We start from the raw sequence: 22,043 nt of genomic DNA on the forward strand, positions 1-22,043 counted from the left end.
GCATGGAGACAGCAGCGTCAGCTCTGTTCCCTGTTCCTGCACCCTCAGTGCCTAAAACCTTACTCTGAGTCGGCCGGCTCTGGATGTCCTTGGGTATAGTTTCCTCCGTAAATGATTCATTAATGAACTACTATCCTTTCCTGCCAGTAACTTCTGGACACACGTAGTTTGGGGCCACATGTCATGCAGTGCTCACTTGCGAGGGGGTGGGGAATGGGGGGGTCCTTCCAGAGGCCAGGCCTGTATGCCTTGTGGCAGCAACCCTGTTGAAGGGATGCCCACAGAGAAGTGTTTGACCAACTAGCCGGGGGAGCGTAGGGCCACCTGCCGTGGCCATCCGAGGTCCTGATGTCCAGGCCAGCCTGGCTGGTGACTTGCACAGGTGATTCTGTTTCCATGCAGGTCTCTAAATGTCTCTCTTTACACAGGCCCTACTTTTGCCTTTTGATGTTTTATTATATCATTCCCAACCCTCATCTAGGGAGCTCTTTTAGTTCCTTCCTGTCTTCTAGGAGTACCAGTTTTTGTTTTTAAACCACTTTATTGAAGTATGACTGACATACAGAAATTTCCTCAGACAGTAAGAAGTCTGCCTGCAATGCGGGAGACCTGAGTTCGATCCCTGGGTCAGGAAGATCCCCTGGAGAAGGAAATGGCAGCCCACTCCAGTGTTATTGCCTGGAAAATCCCATGGACAGAGGAGCCTGGTGGGCTATAGTCCATAGGGTCACAAAGAGTTGGACATGACTGAGCAATTTCACTTTCTATTTCATTGAGGTATGTGTGACATACAGAAAGCTGTGCACATTTAGCGTATGCAACTTGATGGGTTTGGAGATCAATCCCCACCCATGAGACCAGCACCACAGTCTCTGCTGTAAACAGATGCATCACCTCTAGATGTTTCCCCCGTCCTCTTTGTTTATTATTATTATTATTGTGTGTGTGTGATAAGGTCACAATGTAAGACCTAGTTTTCGGAGTTTTTGGAGCCAAGTTTTCAGAGGTTTAAATCCCTGCTCCTGGCCTGGGGGAGGGGAGCGGGCTCAGCTGCCCATGCTCTCATGGGGTCTCAGCTTTGCAGCAGCCAGAGCTGGGGGACTGGGTGAGGCCACCCTTGGCCGGAGATGCCCATGAGGGGCTGAAGGCACCTCTGTCCTGGAGCTTCTCCCAAAGGCCCCTCCAGAGGGAGATTAGCAGACAGAAGAAGCAGATGGCCGTCCCGCTCGGCTCTGAGCTGCCCCGACTTGAGGCCCCTGGCTGCCAGTGGAAAGGCCACATTTTAGGCCTGTGGACAACCAGCCCAGGCTGGACCAGGCAGCCTCTGAGGCCCCTCTGTGCCTGGGTTCCCTTGTCCTCTGAGCCCGTTGGTGGGGAGACCGGCTCCTCCTGCTAGACTTAGTGTGAGTCTGAGTAGCTTCCTGCCTGCTGTGGGCCTGGCTGGGCTGTGTGCCCTCCCGAGGAGGTGGGGGCCACCATACAGGTGATGAGACTTCGGTTACTCATCTCATCCGCGTGCCCTTTGTCCTAGATTCTGTCCATCATGGAAGCCCACCATCTGTCCTTCGAGAGGAGGCAGAAGTCTTCAGAGGTAAGATGGCAGGGCTGCGCTCCTCGGCCCTGTTCGCGACCAGCCTCTGCCTGGCCCTCACCCCCACTCTCGCCGGGCTGTAGGTGTCTGTGCAGGCCCCTCAGTGCACCATGGACTCCATCAGCCAGGGCTCCTCCACCTCCAGCTTCTCCTCCGCGTCGCTGAGCTCCAGGCAAGAGGAGCCCAAGAAGGACTACAGGGAGGTGAGGCTCCCAGACGGGAGGGTGGAGGGGACCCGTGTTCTGGGGGCCACTTAGAGCCCCGGCCTGATGGGGGCCATGCCATGCCCTTGGGGGAAGCCCAGCCGCCTCCTCCTTGCCCTTCATGGACACGCGTGCTTAAGTGTCTGTGTGTGTGTGTGTGTGTGTGTGTGTATGGGAGTGGGTGTGTGTGATGGGAGGGGGAGTATTCTAAGAAGCCTACAGGTAGAGTCACCTGTGGGTCCACTGCTTTAAGATTATATTACCAAGCACGTTCTCCGTCCTTCCCTCCCACTCCGTCAGCTCCCTTATTAACTTGGTGTGTCGTTCCTGACTTCCTGCAGAGTTTATGGAGATAGTTACGTGTCCTCTCGCACTACCTTTTATAAAAGCTGACTTATACCCTCTTTGTTTGTTTTTCCCTGTCTAACTTACCTTAGAGCTTGTCCAGAGTCAGCCCACAGAGCAGACCATGGTGTGGATGCACCCCAGTTCCTCCCCTGTGGTTGGGGAGCCCTCACTGACCCCACCCCGGGACCCCTCCACCCCCGCCACCCCGAGCTCAATGCAGAACCACAGCGAAGAAAAGCCCAGAGACATGCTCCGGGGTTTAACAGAGGCTGGGAGCGGATCCGTGAGCTTTAACCTCATGGTATCCGTAGCTGGTGGATAATGAGAGCCGAATAGATGCAGGTCTGGTGGGTGGTCGCCCTCTTAGGAAGCACTTAGGCTCCAGGTGGCTGGTGTCCCCCTGTGCCACCTGAGTGGCGGGTCATCTTATAGACCTTACATGGAAGCTGCCCTGTATGAACAACTTTGGGCATGTGTTTGAAAGATAATGAGATCAAGAGACATGAAAGCTACTAGGTCTTCAGAATGCTCTTTTTTTTGTTTTTCTAATAATAACATGAATTTCACCTTTATTTAATCATTTTGACCATGAGTCTTGTGGGATCTTAATCCCCAGACCGAGGATCGAATCCAGGCCCCCAGCAGTGGAAACACTGAGTTCTAACCACTGGACCACTAGGGAATGCCCAGAATGTCATTTTTATTGCTTCTATTCTTACCATATTATTATGTTTCCCTTACATTCTTTCTCCTTTTATTAAGGTAGAAAAACTTTTAAGAGCTGTTGCTGATGGAGACCTGGAAATGGTGAGTTTTATTAAATAATTAATAGAGTTTATTTTTTAGAAAGCTTTAGATTCATAGCAAAAGTGAGCAGAAAGTACAGACAGAGTTCCCATATGCTATCTCCAAACATATACAACTTCCATAGAAATGGTGTTTTTAGAAGTGAATTTCAGACGGCTTGCTCTCAGCTGAAGCAGCTGTGCCCATGTGTTTTGTTTCCAGGTGAGTTAGGAGCTGTGGGGGTGTCTTTGTTCATGTTCACGCAGAAAGGGTGCATTTCATGAGTGATGGTGATGGGATGGGACGTACCCTCCCACAAGTAACAAGGCAGGTGGGATAAAGCCTCAGAGGGAGCCTGCCCCTGCCTTTTAGACATTCATATTCCAGGAGGGTGGTGATGCTCTCAAGAGGGCTGGACCCCACTACCTGGGAGCAAGGTGAACAGGCTGGGTAGGGGATGGGTAGAGGTGGCGAAGGGGAAGCCAGAACACAGAGGGCGTTGGTGCAGCCCTGCAAGGAGCTGTGGGCGGTGTGGCATCCTGGTCAGGAGGCTGAGTCCCAGGCTTGGGGCTGAAAGGACCCACAGCAAGCAAGTGTCCAGATGAGATGGCGCTAAGGTGTGCATCCTAACCCTTCCTGTCAGGTGATGGGGAACAGCTGTGATATCACTGGGGACGCCCATGGGCAGTTCCCCTGGCTTGTCTTCAGCTTCCTGAAAGGAATTTGTTCTGTCTTCCACTTTATTTTTTAAAAATTAAAAAAAAAAAAATTTTTTTAAATTTATTTGGCTACAACGGGTCTTAGATGTAGCATGTGGGATCTTTAGTTGTGGCCTGTGGGATCTAGTTCCCTGACCAGGAATTAAACCGAGGCCCCCTGCGTTGGGAGGGAGTCTGAGCCACTGGACCACCAGTGTCTTCCGCTTTAAAAGGAGGAGTAAATTAGCCCTTACCAGATTTGGAGCTTTGAGTGGATCGGGTTTACAAGAGCGCTTTGAAGAGTCATGTTTCAAGAGTGCTTCTCAAGGATGATGGAATTTGGGGTGATGGATAGGAGTTCCTGGGATCTGATTAGCACAGTCTCCGGGGGTATATGGAGTCGGAACATAGTTGTAAGTGTCTTAGCCTCCGCCCAGAGCCCACTGTGATCCCCTCAGCCTGACTCGCGGCTCCTCTCAGGCGAGGACCCGGGGTGTGGATCTGGCTGGTGCTGGCTGCTCCCCTCTCGAGACCAGCCCCGGGGAAGCCAGCGTTCTTGAGGGAAGCCAAGGGGGAGTTTCTCAGGCTCCTATGAGTGTAGAGAAGAGACTGACCCTTCCTATGTCGTGACGAATCTGCTCTTCATCCTGTGGGTAGGCGAGAGGGTGGGGGCACTCACAGAGGAGCTGAGCAGAGGCAGGCTGCCCGGTGCCCGGTGGTCACCACCCAAACCCATCCACACACATGACAGAACCCCCATCCCACAGCCCGAGGCCACCGCCCCTCAGCCCCCTTCCCCCATCGTGTACCTTCTAACCACCGCCAAGAGGAATCGCCCTGAGTCCGGTCTATGCCAGCCAGCCTGGGAGGTGAGGCCTTCGGCCTGGGTGGAGTGTTGTCAGTGATTTGGAGGGGCCCTGGAGTGGGGATGTTTGGGGGTGCATAGCATCTTCCTGGGGCCCTCTGTCACTTCTTGCAGGCATTTGCTGACTTCCCCAGGGCCCAGAACCAGGCCTGGAAATGTGTTCATGTTTTCTCACATTTAATATCCTAGAAACTGGCCTTTACTGGGACACAGAGTTGACCTGTTAGGGATCTTTTCAGTGCTTTTTTGCCTGCGGACTAGGGCATTAATGTGGAAGGGATGCTTGTGGAGTCAGAGAGCCTGTGTTCAGGTTCTGGCCACCACTTCCTCATCGTGTGGTCTTGAACAAGTTGTTGGCCCCTTGGAGTGAGTCTGCTCCCCCATAAGATGAGACAGACTACTTGTTGAAGGAGGACAATTAGATAACATAAGAGGAGGTGCTCGCGAGATGCTCTATTACCAGGGCTTTAAAGCCGTCACCCTGAAGCAGCACCACGCTGCCGCTTTCTAAGACAAGAGAAGAATCTAACACAAGCTGCAGAAATGGTAGCTCAGTCACTCTGTCACCACTGAAAGGATTTAGAAAGGCCTGAGCACAGGAGACCCTGGAATCCTCAGGAGAGAGCACCACCATGTATAAGTTACTTCGGTGGTGGAGATGTAGGTCCTGATTTGGGAACATGTGTGTGTGTGTGTATGGTGTGTGCATAGGACACTGTGTGTGTGTGTGTGTGTGTAGGACAGTGTGTGTGTGTGTGTGTGTGTAGGACTGTCTGTGTGTGTGTGTGTGTGTCTGTGTGTGTGTGTGTAGGACAGTGTGTGTGTGTGTGTGTGTAGGACACTGTGTCTGTGTGTATGTGTAGGACTCTGTGTGTGTGTGTGTCTGTGTGTGTGTGTGTAGGACAGTGTGTGTGTGTGTGTGTGTAGGACACTGTGTCTGTGTGTATGTGTAGGACACTGTGTGTGTGTGTGTGTGTGTGTGTGTGTAGGACACTGTGTCTGTGTGTGTGTAGGACACTCTGTGTGTGTGTGTGTGTGTGTGTGTGTAGGACACTGTGTCTGTGTGTATGTGTAGGACACTGTGTGTGTGTGTGTGTGTGTAGGACACTGTGTCTGTGTGTGTGTAGGACTCTGTGTGTGTGTGTGTGTGTGTGTAGGACACTGTGTGTGTATGTGTAGGACACTGTGTGTGTGTGTGTGTGTGTGTGTGTGTGTGTAGGACACTGTGTCTGTGTGTGTGTGTGTGTGTGTGTGTAGGACACTGTGTCTGTGTGTGTGTGTGTGTGTGTAGGACAGTGTGTGTGTGTGTGTGTGTAGGACAGTGTGTGTGTGTGTGTAGGACAGTGTGTGTGTGTGTAGGACACTGTGTGTGTGTGTGTGTGTGTAGGACACTGTGTGTGTGTAGGACACTGTGTGTGTGTGTGTGTGTAGGACACTGTGTCTGTGTGTGTGTGTGTGTGTGTGTGTGTGTAGGACAGTGTGTGTGTGTGTGTGTGTAGGACACTGTGTGTGTGTGTGGTGTGTGTGTAGGACACTGTGTCTGTGTGTGTGTGTGTGTGTGTGTGTGTAGGACACTGTGTGTGTGTGTGTGTGTGTGGTGTGTGTGTAGGACAGTGTGTGTGTGTGTGTGTGTGTGTGTGTGTGAGGACAGTGTGTGTGTGTGTGTGTGTGTGTGGTGTGTGTGTAGGACAGTGTGTGTGTGTGTGTGTGTAGGACAGTGTGTGTGTGTGTGTGTGTGTGTGTGTGTAGGACACTGTGTGTGTGTGTGTGGTGTGTGTGTAGGACAGTGTGTGTGTGTGTGTGTGTGTATGTGTGTGTGTAGGACACCATGGCTTGTCCAGGGGCTGAAGATGGCTTTTAAGTCCCCATTTCTCCTCCCTGCCTGACACCAGGTGCGTTACCTGCTGGAGTGGACAGAGGAGGACCTGGATGAAGCGGAGGATGCTGCTGGGGTGGCGGACCTCGAGTTCTGTCACCCCTTGTGCCAGTGCCCCAAATGCGCTCCAGCTCAAAAGGTTTGGCGTCTCTTCTGTTGGAAGGTGGGGGTGGGAGCAGACGGCACGTTCTTCTTCTCCCCGTAGGAAAGTTGTCCCCTTCTTAGCCCTGACGGCTGAGTGCTGGTTGCAGGTGTCCCTTGAGACAGCTCAAGGTGGAGGAAGTGGACACTCATGCAGGACCAGCTTGGGCTGCCTGCTTTCTGAACGTGCAGGTCAGGGCACAGGGCCATGCACGAGGGGTTAGTGTTTCAGTGGTTCTCAGGGCCCCTGAGTCACGAGGCAGGAGCTGATGAACAGATACATACCAAGAGGCTGTGTCCGTGTGGCCGTGGTCCCCTGGGGAGGCTGCAGGCGCCATCCACTGCCCTCTGCCTTTGCTCATGTTGGTGCACCCTCTGCGGGAGGGCCCCCTCCTAGCACAGAGAGACGCCTGTCCCCCCCACCCCCCATGTCCCCCAGTGATAACAGCTTGCAAAAGCACAGTACATAGCCTGACCAGGGTATCACTATGGATACAATCCATCCATCTTAGATTTCCCCAGTTTTACTTGTGCTGAGTGCATGTATATGTATTTAGTCCTGTCTCGTTTTATCACGTGTGTAGGTTTGTGCATCTACCACCACAGTCACAGTACAAATAAGTTTTCACATCACAAGGAAAATCACTCATGTTGCCTCTAATAACCACACCTTCTCACCCCACCCCACCATCGCTAGCCCCTAGTCACCACTAATCTGTTCCCCAGTTCTAATATTTTTGTCATTTCAAAAATGTTATATAAATGTCATCAATACAGCATGGAGCCTTTGGGGACTGGCTCTGTTCACTCAGCCTAATTCCAGGTTGTTGCGTGTTGTCAAGATTTTATTCTTTATCACTGAGCAAGCTGTAACACACCACTGGGCTGGAAGAGGGTGGGGGTTAATTTAATCACAGCAAGAAGCAATTTACTCTTGTGTCTTTTTGAGAAATTACAAAGGAGAAAAAGATAGTAGGTTTTAAGTGAGCAGGAACATAAGTTTATCTGACAAATCCAGCAGACACTGTGATGTGTAATTCAGCTTCTTGTTACAATTAATGAACTGTAAGGTGGGAAAAAACCAAGTAAATAAGAACAGCAGAGATGTGGTGACTGCCTCCAGCCATATAGTCACCGGCTGGGCCCGAGGTCCTACTTTCACATCACATCCTTTGAAACAGCGTCTGCCTTTTTAAACCCCTTTGATTTTTAAGCAGCCCATGTAGGAGAGGTCAGTTTTTTGGACTGTAAATACCCAGCAGCATGGGGACAGAACAAGAGTCGCACATCCCAGTGTGCACACTACCCTGCAGCCGCAAAGGTTCGTGTGAACAGCAAGCTCAGCCATTTCAGTATTCTAAGGTTAGAGACAGGGAAATGGCAACCCACTCCAGTATTCCTGCCCAGAGAATTCCATGGACAAAGGAGCCTGGAAGGCTACAGTCCACAGGATTGCAAAGAGTCGGACACGACTGAGTCACTTCACTTCACTTTATTATCTTGCTCTGTATCTGTTTTGTTAAGTCAAATTAATTTTCTTAACATGGGACCTTGAGTTAGACAGCTAGCACATGAGCACATACTATATATACAACATCATTTACAGCTGCTCAAAAACAATGAACTACTTAGGTAAACATTTAACAGGACATGGATAGGTTCTGTATGCTGGAAATCACAAAATGTTGATGAAAAAAATCAATCAAAGAATGCCTTAATACTTAAGAGAGATATACAGATTCATGAAGCCTCAGCATAGGAAAGAAGTTATTTCTCCTCAGATTGATCTACAGTTTTAATGCAATTCCTATCAAAATCCTAACAAAGCTTTTGTAGACATAGACAAGCTAATTTTAAAATTTATATGGAAAGGTGCAGGTCCCAGAATACATAATAACAATCCTGGCAAAGAAGAATAAATTAGGATCACTCTACCCAATATTAAGGCTGACTATGTAGATACAGTAATCAAAACAGTGTGGCCCCGGTGGAGGGAGAGACACACAGATCAGACAGATCAGAGAGCTCAGAAATAGACCCACACATATACAGCTGCTGAGGTCCAACAGGAAGTTGGTGGGGAAAGGATAGCCTTTTCAACAAATGGTGCTGGAGAAAATGGACATGTTCAGAAAAAAAAAAAAGAATCTCAACCTAAACTCACACCCTGTACAAAAATTAATGCAAAGTGGATCATAGACTTAACCATAAAATGTAAAATTATAAAACTTTTAGAAAAAAAAATAGGAGGAAATCTTTGGAATCCAGCATTTAAGCAGAGAGTTCTTATACTGGACACCCACAGCATGATCCATAAAGGACAAATGGATAAACTGGACTTCTTATTTATTTATTTTTTAATTAATTATTTTAATTGGAGGTTAATTACAATATTGTGGTTTTTGCCATTCACTGACACGAATCAGCCACGGGTGTACATGTGTTCCCCGTCCTGAACCCCCCTCCCACCTCCCTCCCCATCCCATCCCTCTGGGTCATCCCAGTGCACCAGCCCTGATCACTAGTCTCATGCATCCAACCTGGACTGGCGATCTGTTTCACATATGATAATATACATGTTTCAATGCTATTCTCTCAAATCCTCCCACCCTCGCCTTCTCCCACAGAATCCAGAAGACTGTTCTTTACATCTGTGTATCTTTTGCTGTCTCATATATAGGGTCATCATTACCATCTTTCTAAATTCCATATATATGAGTTAATGTAGGGTATTGGTGTTTTCTTTCTGACTTACTTCACTCTGTATAATAGACTCCAGTTTCATCTACCTCATTAGAACTGATTCAAATGCATTCTTTTTAATAGCTGAGTAATATTCCATGGTGTATATGTACCACAGCTTTCTTATCCATTCGTCTGCTGATGGGCATCTAGGTTGCTTCCATGTCCTGGCTATTGTTAACAGTGCTGCGATAAACACTGGGGTACATGTGTCTCTTTCAATTCTGGTTTCCTTGGTGTGTATGCCCAGCAGTGGGATTTCTGGGTCATACGGCAGTTCTATTTCCAGCTTTTTAAGGAATCTCCACACTGTTCTCCATAGTGGCTGTACTAGTTTGCATTCCCACCAACAGTGTAAGAGGGTTCCCTTTTCTCCACACCCTCTCCAGCATTTATTGTTTGTAGACTTTTTGATAGCAGCCATTCTGACTGGCGTGAGATGGTACCTCACTGTGGTTTTGATTTGCATTTCTCTGATAATGAGTGATGTGGAGCATCTTTTCATGTGTGTGTTAGCTGTTTATATGTCTTCTTTGGAGAAATGTCTGTTTAGTTCTTTGGCCCATTTTTGATTGTTTATTTTTCTGGAATTGAGCTGCAGGAGCTGCTTGTATATTTTTTAGATTAATTCTTTGTCAGTTGCTTCGTTTGCTATTATTTTCTCCCATTCTGAAGACTGTCTTTTCACCTTGCTTATAGTTTCCTTCATTGTGCAAAAGCTTTTAAATTTAATTAGGTCCCATTTGTTTATTTTTGCTTTTATTTCCATTACTCTGGAAGGTGGGCCACAGAGGATCCTGCTGTGATTTATGTCAGTGTTTTGCCTATGTTTTCCTCTAGGAGTTTTATAGTTTCTGATCTTATGTTTAGATCTTTAATCCATTTTGAGGTTATTTTTGTGTATGATGTGAGAAAATGTTCTAGTTTCACTCTTTTACAAGTGGTTGACCAGTTTTCCCAGCACCACTTGTTAAAGAGATTATCTTTTCTCCACTGTATATTCTTGCCTCCTTTGTCAAAGATAAGGTGTCCATAGTTGCGTGGATTTATCTTTGGGCTTTCTATTTTGTTCCATTGATCTATATTTCTGTCTTTGTGCCAGTACCATACTGTCTTGATGGCTGTAGCTCTGTAGTATAGTTGGACTTCTCATTTAGAAACTTGCCCTGTGGAAACCCATGCAAAGAAGCTACAGGCAAACTACTGACTTAAAATGTCTGCAAACCATGTATCTGACAAAGGGCCAGAATCTAGACTATATAAAGAACTTCCAAAACTCGATAGTAAAAACAAAACCAGTAAGAAAATGGGCATAGAAAATGAACATACATTTCACTGAAGAACATTGAAAGATGGCAAATAAGCGTGTGAGAGGATGTTAAAGGATGCATTTCCCTAAATTATAACCACCATGAGATAGTGCTACACAACTTTTCAGAATGGCTAAAATAAAAATTAGTGAAAAGTGACAGTACCAGATGTCAGTGAGGATGCGGGGAAATTGGTTTCCTCATGCCTTGCTGCTGGGAATGTAAAAGCCACTTTGGGAAAACGTGTGTGTTCTTGTTCCTTATAAAACTAACCATAGAATTACCCTCTAATTACAGTATGATTCAGCAATTGCTTTCCTTATTGATCTTAGTGGAATGGAAGATCCACTCAGGGCACTGATCTTAGTGGAATGGAAACATGTTCTCACAAAAACCTGTAAACAAATGTACACAGCAACTTAAAAAATTTTTTTTTTCTTATTGGAGCATAGTTGCTTTACACGGAGAAGGCAATGGCACCCCACTCCAGTACTCTTGCCTGGAAAATCCCATGGACGAAGGAGCCTGGTGGGCTGCGGTTCATGGGGTCGCGAAGAGTCGGACATGACTGAGCGACTTCACTTTCACTTTTCACTTTTATGCATTGGAGAAGGAAATGGCAACCCACTCCAGTGTTCTTGCCTGGAGAGTCCCAGGGATGGGGTCGCACAGAGTCGGACACGACTGAAGTGACTTAGCAGCTGCTTTACAATGCTATGTTGGTTTCCACTGTACACTGGATCAGCCCTGTGTACACTGTACCCCCTCTTTTGGCTATCCTTCCCGCTGAGGTCACTGCTGAGTCGAGTTCCCTGTGCTATACAGCCACTTCTCATTACTTACGTGTTTTATACGTAGTATCAGTACTGCATATATGTCAGTCCCAATCTCCCAATTCATCCCTCGCCTCACTCCCTTGGTGTTCCATACCTTTGTTCTCTACATCTGTGTCTTTATTTCTGCTAATAGGTTCATCAGCAACTTTATTTGCCATATCCCCAAACCAGAAACAACCCACGTGTCCTTCAGCAGATTAACTGGCTAAACGAAGTGCGACAGGGGCCTGCTCAGTGGTAAAGAATAAACTGTTGGTTACTCGAAACAACCTGGGATCAGGGCATTTAGTTGTCTCCTGCTTTGGGCTTTGTGAATAAAGCAGCTGTGAACATTTGTGTGTACAGGTCTTTGTGTAAACATATGTCTACTTGGGTAATTACCCATGAGTATAATTAATGTGTTACACAGGAGGTATATGTTAACTTCATAAGAAATGGCCAGTTTTCCAGAGTGATTATAGCATTTTTTCATCCCCACCAGCAGGGTGTGAGAGTTCTAGTTGACCTACATCCTAGTCAACACTTGGTATTTTCACTTTTTAACTTTAGCCCTTCTGGTAAGTGTGCAATGGTGTTTCATCATGTTTTTCCCCTTCTAATTCTTCACTTGTTTGTGATTTTTGAAGTATAACTTATGTACAGTAAAATTCACCCTTTAAGTTCAGCATAGTTTTTTAAAGAGATAATATTTTTAATCATCAAGAAGTGAACTAGATAACCCAAGTTTTAATCCTTGATCAGTCACAGAAAACACTGACATATTCATTCCACCATCAAATAGTTGATTCAGCATCACAATTTAATGTTTGTTTTTAGTTCTGTTGGTTTGTTTTGTTTGCCCTTTTAATGTAGTGATTGGTTTTCCTTATATCTGCATGATTGGTTTTAAAACTATTGTGAATAATAAAGAAGTTCCATGATAAACATGAGGGGGAACTTCAGCTTGAGAGATAAATAGCAAACAGCTGTCTCAGGTTGGACAAAAACAAATGCTTAACCACCAGTGTAGGCAAGATAATAGACTGTCTCTATCGCCCCAGATATTCCCTCCTGCCCCTTTGAAGTTGGCTGGATCACATGTTCCATCTTTGTGACCCTTTAGTTTTGTGATTCCTGGTTTGATCTGTATTTCCCTGATAACTAAAGATGCTATTTTATGTGCTCATTTTTTACTATTTATATGGCTGGGTCTTAGTTGCTGCATGTGACCTGTTAGTTGGGGCATATGGGATCTAGTTCCCCAACCAGGTATTGAACCTGGGTCCACTGCATTGGGAGCAAGGAGTCCCAGCCACTGAACCAGCAGGGAAGTCCCTTATGTGCTCATTGACCAACCATTCAACTGTCTTTTGTGAATCCTTTTGCAAATCTTTTGCCTATTTTTTTTTAAGTTGGCAACTCACCATCTTACTGAGTTGTAAGCAAGTTTGTTCTGTTTTGAATTTCTGGTTGGTACAAGTCCTTTGTCAGATAATACATATTGCAAACATTTTTTCCCAGTCTGTGACCTGCCTTTTCATTTTCTTACTTGCCTTATGCAAAGAGCAAGCATTAAATATTTTTATTGTCCAGTTTGTCAAACTTTTCTTTTGGTTTTTGTGTCTTAGCTATTCTTTGCCCATCCCAGTGTAGCAGAGATTTTCCTTTGTGTTCACTTCAAGTTTTAATAGCTGTAGCTTTTACATTTAGGTCTGTGATGCACTGTAGTGTGTGTGTTCGGTGTGAGGTAAGGGTTGACGGGCAGTTTCTGCCTATATGGATATCCAGTTGTTCCAGCACCATCTGTCAAGACAGGATTTGCTTTCCCCATTGAACTGCCGTGGCATAATATGATATCATTGTAGGGGGCTTGCTTTCTTGAAAATGGAAGTTACACTTTGATGTAAAGTATTAATTCACTTCCAGGCAACCCGATTCAGAATCCCGCTGTGATTCCAGATTTTACACAGGGGCTGCTGAGACGGGTGGCTTCAATTCCTTTAGCCGGTTTTCTTAAAAACTAACGACATTGCTGTTTCCACCACCTGCACTTACCAGAAGCTGGCAAAGCTTCCCGCCAGTGGGCTTGGTGTGCATGTGACCGACCAGGACGGTGCCTCCCCGCTGCACGTTGCTGCCCTGCACGGCCGGGCGGACCTCGTCCTCCTCCTCGTGAAGCACGGCGCCAGCGTGGGGGCCCGAGACGCCAGCCAGGCTGTCCCACTCCACCTGGCCTGCCAGCAGGGCCACTTCCAGGTACTGGTGCTGACGCTCGGGCAGCGTGGACGGGGTCAGAACTCACCTGATCGGGATACCGCAGAGCGGGAAGGTGGCTGTCCGAAGGGACGGGCCCGTGTCCTTCCTCCCAGCCCTGAGATTCTGAGAGGCACAGGGCAGGGCCTCTCAGCAACAGAACACACAACCCTGGTGCTTTTGGGGTGGAGCCAACCCCCATCCCGTCTGGCCCCACAGAGCCTGTCCTGATTCTCACCCCCGCCGGGAACTGCCCCTCTCTTATTCTCAGGCTTTGGTCATCAAGGGCTGAAGTGTGTCTGACCACTTCTGTGTTCTCCCAGCTCCTGTCTTGTGCCAGTTAGTTTAATATCTATTTATTTTTTTCATGTTCCCTTGTTAGTTCTACTGTAAGCTTATTAAAGACAGGAATCATATTTCAGGTAATGCCTAGCATCAGCTTCCTAACATGTAAAACTAGAATAGTTATTGCAACTCTGCCCAGAGGACATACAATGATGCAATGACAAACACTGGTGCCTGGCACACGCCTGGCCTGCAGGAGACCCTGAGCACAGGTTAACCCCTTGTGCTTCAGCTGGTCTGCTTTCTCCTGAGGGTCAGACATGTATCTAAAGAGCTCTCTGGATAAACCTACAGAAAAGTCAAAAGAATATCAAGTTAGAGGACCTCTCCCTGCAAATGTTCAATTTTTCTTCTCTGGGCTAGGTGGTGAAGTGTCTATTAGAGTCGAATGCAAAACCCAATAAAAAGGACATAAGTGGAAACACACCCCTCATTTATGCCAGTTCCAGAGGCCACCACGAAGTTGCAGCGCTGCTGTTGCAGGTAAGGCCCCCTGCCACCCCTGTCCCCACCCCGGCCCAGGGGCTGCTGACGTGGGTCAGCACGCAGGGAGCCCCTGGCAGTGCCCTGGGGAGGCAGCAGGGCTCGTGATGTAAGCGGGCCCTGGGAGAGGAGCTCTGGAATCAGGGGCCTCGGAGTCAGCACTGCATCAGAGATGCAGGGTTAAGGACCGAGACACTGCTTTTCCTGGAGGTTTGGGTCTTGCCTCATTTACCAGGTCAGTTGAATCATTACCTGAAATGTGAGCTGAATGTCTTTTGTCACTGCTACTTTTTTTCCCTCTCTTGATGAAGGTTTTGTGTTGACTGTAGAAGGAAGAATTTTTAAAAGTAGGGAAAAACCCAACTTTTCCATAACCCTGTTACTCAAGGCTAACTATTTTGGGTGACTTTTTAAAATGTGCACAGTTTAGATCAGTGTTGTTTTCTATCTTGGTTTTTTTTAATTGCACTGCATGACATGTGAACTTCCTGGACCAGGGATCAAATCCGAGCCCCTGCAGCGGAAGCACAGTCTTAATCCCTGGACTACTATCGAGGTCCTCTTGTTTGTTTTAACTTAACGTAGAAAACTGTTTATTAAAAATCTGAATTTTTTTAATGGTTGCATAATTATGGATGTACTGTAGTTTTCTTTTTTTAAACTTTTTCTGCTTAATACATTTAGGTGACTTCTATTTTTTTCCCCTGCTGTTTAATGATAAATGCTGCCATGAATATCTTTGTACATAAATTTGTTTTCCTCAGTATTAGTTTTACCCCTAACATTTTAAGACAAATTTCAGACATACAGAAAAGTTGAAGGAAGGTTAGAGTGTATACCCATATAGCTACCGCATCAATTCATCGTGGGTCATTTTTAGCATTGCTCTTGACTGTACTGTTTCTCTTTCTAGCATGGGGCCTCCATCAATGCTTCCAACAACAAGGGCAACACAGCACTGCATGAGGCTGTGATAGAAAGGCACGTCTTCGTGGTGGAGCTGCTACTGCTTCATGGAGCATCGGTTCAAGTCCTGAATAAGAGGCAGTGCACAGCGATCGACTGTGCTGAACAGGTAGGTGGGAGCACTTCCTTGCTGAGGGCATCCCGAGCTCCCTTAGAGCTCACGTGGATCCCCCACGTTGAAGCCAGATCTGAGAGAACAGCAACCAGACCTCTGACTCACCGAGCTGGGCTGAATTAGTATGCTAGAGTCGGCCAGTGTGGCTACACCCCTGGTCCCTGGTCCTCTGGTCAGAGGTGGCCTGCCGGGAAGTCAGCAGTTTTCTTTTTTTGCCATGCTGCATGCCACATGTGGGATCTCAGTTCCTCAACCAGGGATCAACCCCATGCCTCCTGCATTGGAAGCACAAAGTCTTAACCACTGGACAGCCAGGGAAGTCCCCAGGGGTAGTTTTCAAAGGCCCGAGTACAGATGCCTCCCACGCACTGCAAGCCTGGGTGCCCTGGCCTGGCCCCCCGTTGGGCAGTCAGGTGCCTGGGGGAAGCAGCAGGATGAGACAATGTTCTGGTCTCGCGCTTCTGGCCCTGGGAACCCATCACGGTCGTAGCAGCACAAGGGAGAAAGTGTGTGCGGTCCGTGAGCACACCTTGAGTTCAGTGAGGAGCGGTTTACCACCCTCCCAGGGGTGGATGTGCACTGTGGGAAATGGTGAGGGAACAGTCTGCTCCTCCTGGGGAAGAGGCACCTCTTCACTGGTCCTCTGTTCCCGTTGAATCTTTATATAGTTTCCTACTCAGGTAGACAACCGGCAGGCTGTTGAACTGCACCACTGACACTTTTAAGTCACCATAACCTAACCTACTCATGTTGTTGTTGTTGATTTGCTAAGTCGTATCCAACTCTTTGCGACCCCATGGACTACAGCATGCCGAGCCTGCTGCAGTCCCAGCATCAACTCACCATCTCCCAGACTTCGCCACATCCATTGAGTCGGTGATGCCGTCCAGCCATCTCATCCTCTGCTGCCCTCTTCTCCTTTTGCCTTCAATCTTTCCCAGCATCAGGGTCTTTTCCATGAGTTGTCTGTTTGCATCAGGTGGCCACAGTATAGGCTGAGTTTATTTACTTAGTATATTGCATCAGGTCGCCAAAGTATAGGCTGGGTATATTTATTTGGTATATTCAGTGTAGTTTGTAGTATATTCATTTCTAATTTTCAGTTGTATTTCTTAACAGAATTGACATATTTTAAACATTCAATTTTGGAGAAGGCAATGGCACCCCACTCCAGTACTCTTGCCTGGAAAATCCCATGGACGGAGGAGCCTGGTGGGCTGCAGTCCATGGTGTTGCGAAGAGTCGGACACGACTGAGCGACTTCACTTTCACTTTTCACTTTCATGCATTGGAGAAGGAAATGGCAACCCACTCCAGTGTTCTTGTCTGGAGAATCCCAGGGACGGCAGAGCCTGGTAGGCTGCCGTCTATGGGGTCACGTAGAGTCGGACAGACTGACGTGACTTAGCAGCAGTAGCAGCAGCAGCAAACATTCAATTTAGCACTTCCTCAAATGATGATATGGAGAAGGAAATGGCAACCCACTCCAGTGTTCTTGCCTGGAGAATCCTGGAGATGGGGGAGCCTGGTGGGCTGACGTCTGTGGGGTCACACAGAGTCGGACACGACTGAAGTGACTTAGCAGCAGCAGCAAATGATGATGATGATGAATATCTTTTATTGAGTACTTCTATGTGTTGGGCACTCGATAGCCTCACAGTAACTCTATGGTAACAGATCCTATTCTCATCAACCCAGCTGCACAGAGCAGTGAAACATGGGCCCAAAGCACTACTACAGGGCAGAGCCGGCCTCCAAATGCAGGGCTGCTCTCCACCACTTTATGGCCTCCAAGTTTTGTCTGTAGTGTCTTCTTAGCTTTTCTGCCCAACAATGCCAGCATTGACACTTAGATTAAAAACAGGCAATAAACTCCTAAGAAAGAATTAAAAAACCCTGTCACTGTTACCTTTTCCTTTTCAACTTACAGAATTCAAAAATAATGGAATTGCTTCAAGTTGTACCAAGCTGTGTGGCCACATTAGGCGACATTGGTGAAACAGACCACAGCGACTACGTCACTGTTAAGATCAGGAAAAAATGTAAGAACTCACATTCTTTCTGGAATTCTCAGCTTGAGTTTATTTGGAAATTCATGAGTGGTTGCCAATTTTCACCTAACTATAAATGTAAAATGTAATTATAATCATGACCGGGGGTGGGATTATAGGCACCAAAGGAATGTGTTATAGCCTGTTTCATCAACTTTTTTGGATGCTGGCTTGCCGGTCAATGGCAGTGCTTCCTAAGGAGGTGAGGAGGACACTGGTGGGCCTTACCCTGAAGGTCAGGCCCCCACTCCCCAGCTGTGGAGGAGGCCCTGCCTCTGGTGGTTCCGGTCATGTCTCGAGTTCTAAATCCAAGCCTTTTTCTAAGCACTTCCTGGACATGTGGGATAAATGCTACCTTTAAATATTTTTTTAAAAATGAAGTAGTGCTATTTGCAGCAACATGGAAAGACCTAGAGATCGTCATTCTGAGTCAGAAAGAGAAGGAGAAATATCGTATGACATCCCTTTATGTGGAATCGAAAAAGAAACGATACAAATGTACTTCCAAAACAGAAAGGGACTCAGAGAAGGAACTTATGGTTGCTGGCAGAGGGGAAGGACGGGAGGAAGGGATAGTTAGGCAGTTTCAGATGGACAGGTTCACACTGGTATATTTAAAATGAATAAGCAACAAGGACCTACTATATAGCACAGGGAACTCTGCTTAGTGTTTTGTGACAGCCTGGATGGGAGGCCAGTTTGGGGGAGAATGGATACATCTATATATATAGCTGAGTCCCTTTGCTCACCTGAAACTACAACATTTAATCGGCTACACCCAAATATAAAATAAAAGTTTAAATGTTTAAAAAAAAAAGGTTTCTTTTTTAATTTGCAGGTGTATAGAGGTTGATGGTGATTAGAACAGCAGCTGCCAAACAGGGGTGGGGCCGAAGTATTTTCTTATTCTAATAAAAAAGCTGTTATAGATGGAGGTCCTTGTTCAACTTTTTAAAAATTATTGTTGTAGTTTGAAGTGTAATAATGTGAATAAATCTATTCACATATCTGGGTAATCCTGAGGCTGTCTCATCCTAACTGGTTGTGCCTGGGGAGTATCAGGTATTAAAGGTTTATTTTTGTTTCATGGGGGTTCACACAGTAATACACAGGAATCTACTAACACGTTTCTGTAAGCAAATGAAATCCTTAATTTCCTACATGTTGTTAAACTTTAACCAAAAGAAATGTTGGAGGTTTGCGTCTGTGCTATAATTTCTAAACAACTGTTAAAACTACCTTGGACGTTTTCAGATGTTTATCCTTTTATCTACAGGGAATTCAAAAATGTATAATCTACCAGATGAACCTTTTACCAGACAGTTTTACTTTGTCCACTCCGTTGGTCCATTTAAGTGAGTATAAAATTCAAGTTGATTTCTGTGCTTTTGACCTTAATTTTACTTAAAACTCCAGCAGCTCATTTGCAGCTTTAATGCATATAAAAAAAAATCTGCACTCATCAAATGCTGCCACCTCGTGGCCAACCAGAATGTTTTGCACCACTATCCCAAACATTTATTTTAGTTTGTTTTGGGTTTCAGGGCAAGGACTTCAAAGGAGATTATGGCACGAGATAGAAGTGTCCCTAATCTCACTGAAGATTCTTTGCATGAGGTGAGTTATTAAACACTGCTTATACCATTATTTTTTAGATCCTAGATTTTTCAAAACTAATCCTTGGAAAACACATTTCTTATTTCAGTAGTCTCATCACTGTTAAGAGTTACAAACAAAATGAGTTTGGTGGCATGATTAAATATTGTTATATTTAACAATGCATTTCTGAGGGGAGAAAGGAAAGTGAGGAAAAGTGGCAGACAGTTGTGGCACATGGAAAGATCCTGCAGTTCATAACATGCATACTAGGTGAACCATCTCAGATTTTACTGTGTAAGCTAATTAATTCACTAACGTGTTAATCACTAATGTAAGGAAGAAAACACATCTGTATATAGATAGTTAAAAACCTTGGCAGGGTGGTATAATGTTGCTCATATAGTCAATTTTGTTTGTGGCCATCTTCCTACAGCACTATTTAATACTCATCATAAAAAGAAGCCTGCTTTCCTTTCTGTGGTGCTATTAGGTGGCTCTTCTCAGAAAACATGACTTTTCTTTTTTTAATTGAAGTATAGTTGAATTTCCATTGTTTGTTTCTAGTGTACAGCACAGTGATTCAGTTTTTCGTATATACATATATAATATTCTTTTTCAGATTATTTTCCATTATAGTTTATTACAAGATACTGAATATATTTCCCTGTGCTATACAGTAGGGCATTACTGAAACATGACTGTTCTTATTGCTGCTCATCAATGCCTTATTTGAGAAATAGAATTTATAGTATGTGTGGCATAGGCTTGCTGGAACAAATATACTACAGTTCTAAATCTTTTAGCAAATTAAAGTGATTTTTTAAATATGACTGATTTTGATTTCATAGTTAATCTTCCCTGGCTTTGTTAACAGATCTGCTTCTGGGTGAAAAACCTGCAAACTTTGAAATATGCCTGGGTTCAAGTGCTAGCTTTCCCCTTGCTGGCTGGGGGACTTAAGGCAGATTGCTTAAGATCCTATTTCCTCAGCTGTATGCAAAATGGGGATGACAACAGTACACATTTGTTAGCGTTGTAAAGATTAAATGTGAAAACATGTAAACATGTTTACATTGTGTCTGACATGTGGAGTACGCACAGGTCACACTTTCACTGCGGGGATGTTAAGAGTTGAAATTATGCCTGCAAAGTACTTAGCACACTGATGACACCTCAAGAAGCGCTCAAGGATAGCTATTACTGTGCTGGTTGTTTTAAAGTACAGTGCAAATGCCAAGTGTTTGAATTGTATCTTTTCTTCAGCCAGGGAGACAGAGAGTCACACAGAAGCACAAGAACCTGCCAGACCAGGGCAGGTCTGAGACCGCTGACAAAGGAAACGATCAGCCGGAGAGGCCTGGACCGAGGCAAACTGCTCCCAGAAACAGGCGAATGCTCCGCAGACACACAGTCGATGATACAGTTGTACCCAAGGGCCCAGAGACTGCTGGCAATCTGAGCACTCCCCAAGAGGCTAGCATTTCCCAGTCTTAACAGTAATAAGGAGGCATTATCTACTGCCAAGAAGCAAGTCCTCAACAAGAAGATGCTGCTCATGAATACAACTTAGCACTAAATGAAATTTGTTTGGCTTGAGAGAAAAGCAGAAAGGTCCTGAAAGCTTTTCTGTGGCTGACAGAAAGAACACAACAGAAGGTCATCACTATCTCATTCCTCTTCAGAGGTAATGAATACACTTGAAAAGGGATGGACAAAAATTCCAGTGGTGTCCAGATCTTTAAGACGTTTAAGTATTTGGGTTCCTGGGTTACAGTGAGAGGTTTCATCACCAGATTCTGACCTCCTTCTACTGAAAGGTGCTAAACCTTTGTGATGTGTATGAACTAGCAAACCCACAGGCTAAATGAACTCCTCCCTCTGGGATAAGCTCAAGAGAAGCAATTTAGGTTTCACTGTACTGTGGAGGCTGGGCAGAAATATGGCATTTGAATAAAGAAAACAGGGCTGAAAAATGCCCCCTTTAAGCAACACTTGAACCCAAAGATGCCTAAATGCCATTTTGATTGCTCATTTTAGTTCAAAGGACACATATGACATGTTCTACACTATGTATGTGGGGAAAGCTGGGTATACTTTTTCTTCCAACAGAGTACAGATAATTGACCACTGCACTTATACACCTGTAGCAGTGTCTCTAGAAACATCCCTTACCATTAAGAGCCCCCCTAAACATCACACCGGATGGATGGTTACTTAATTGGAGAGTAGACTTGGCACATCTTCTCTTAGTCTTTTGATTCAGATTCAAAACTTACAGCACAAACCAGGTCAAAGTAACTTTACGTTAGAATTTATTGCCATTTATTCCTTTTTATAAATTTCTATAGATTATATTTCTTATTTTTTTATGTTACTAATTAGTCTAGAGCTGCAAACATGGGTTTGTCCGGAGTACATTTTCAAATAACTTTGTAATAGGAAAATGGTTTTGTGCACGTTCTTGGAAATACTTGTGTATGTACAGAAGGGAGGGGCTGATTATTTTTCTATAAAGTAATTTATGATTTTTAATTTTCTAATGTGCCTTGGATATGTGCCAAATGATGGGAAAGAAACAGTAAACTTTATGATTCTTGAGTGTGTCATGGTGTACTTTTTTTAGTCTGTTCTCCCATGGTGGTATGTTTCTCAGCCTTGCTGCTACAAACATGTGCTTGGTATGTGGAATCATCTTCTCCCACTGGATAGACAGACATTTTATTTTTCATCTAGAGATAGAAGTGTGACTGAAACGTGTGAACTGGGTTATTTGGAGCAGATTATCCAGGGCTGCTGACCTAGTCCAGTCAGCACAGTGCCTAGGGCCCCCACAAAGGTATTTTCATTTCTTTTAGC

The 22,043-nt window shown here is 45.6% G+C and overlaps 1 protein-coding gene across 3 annotated transcripts in view; it reads left to right on the forward strand.

Moving 5' to 3' along the window:
• Positions 1–21,785, forward strand: part of ANKRD27 (ankyrin repeat domain 27) — a 60,421-nt gene extending 38,636 nt beyond the window's left edge. For all 3 annotated transcript variants that reach the window (XM_020873180.2, XM_020873181.2, XM_070451011.1), the window contains 11 exons: positions 1,532–1,591; positions 1,675–1,794; positions 2,905–2,949; positions 6,384–6,506; positions 13,434–13,631; positions 14,337–14,456; positions 15,370–15,531; positions 17,468–17,579; positions 18,865–18,943; positions 19,133–19,205; positions 20,451–21,785. In XM_020873180.2, the coding sequence (XP_020728839.1) occupies positions 1,532–1,591; positions 1,675–1,794; positions 2,905–2,949; positions 6,384–6,506; positions 13,434–13,631; positions 14,337–14,456; positions 15,370–15,531; positions 17,468–17,579; positions 18,865–18,943; positions 19,133–19,205; positions 20,451–20,681 (1,323 nt within the window). In that variant the 3' untranslated portion in view covers positions 20,682–21,785. The remainder of the gene's footprint in view (positions 1–1,531; positions 1,592–1,674; positions 1,795–2,904; positions 2,950–6,383; positions 6,507–13,433; positions 13,632–14,336; positions 14,457–15,369; positions 15,532–17,467; positions 17,580–18,864; positions 18,944–19,132; positions 19,206–20,450) is intronic.
• The last annotated feature ends 258 nt before the right edge of the window (positions 21,786–22,043 follow it).

The sequence above is a fragment of the Odocoileus virginianus genome, chromosome 20 (genome assembly GCF_023699985.2).
Source record: "Odocoileus virginianus isolate 20LAN1187 ecotype Illinois chromosome 20, Ovbor_1.2, whole genome shotgun sequence".
Taxonomy (NCBI): Eukaryota; Metazoa; Chordata; class Mammalia; order Artiodactyla; family Cervidae; genus Odocoileus; species Odocoileus virginianus.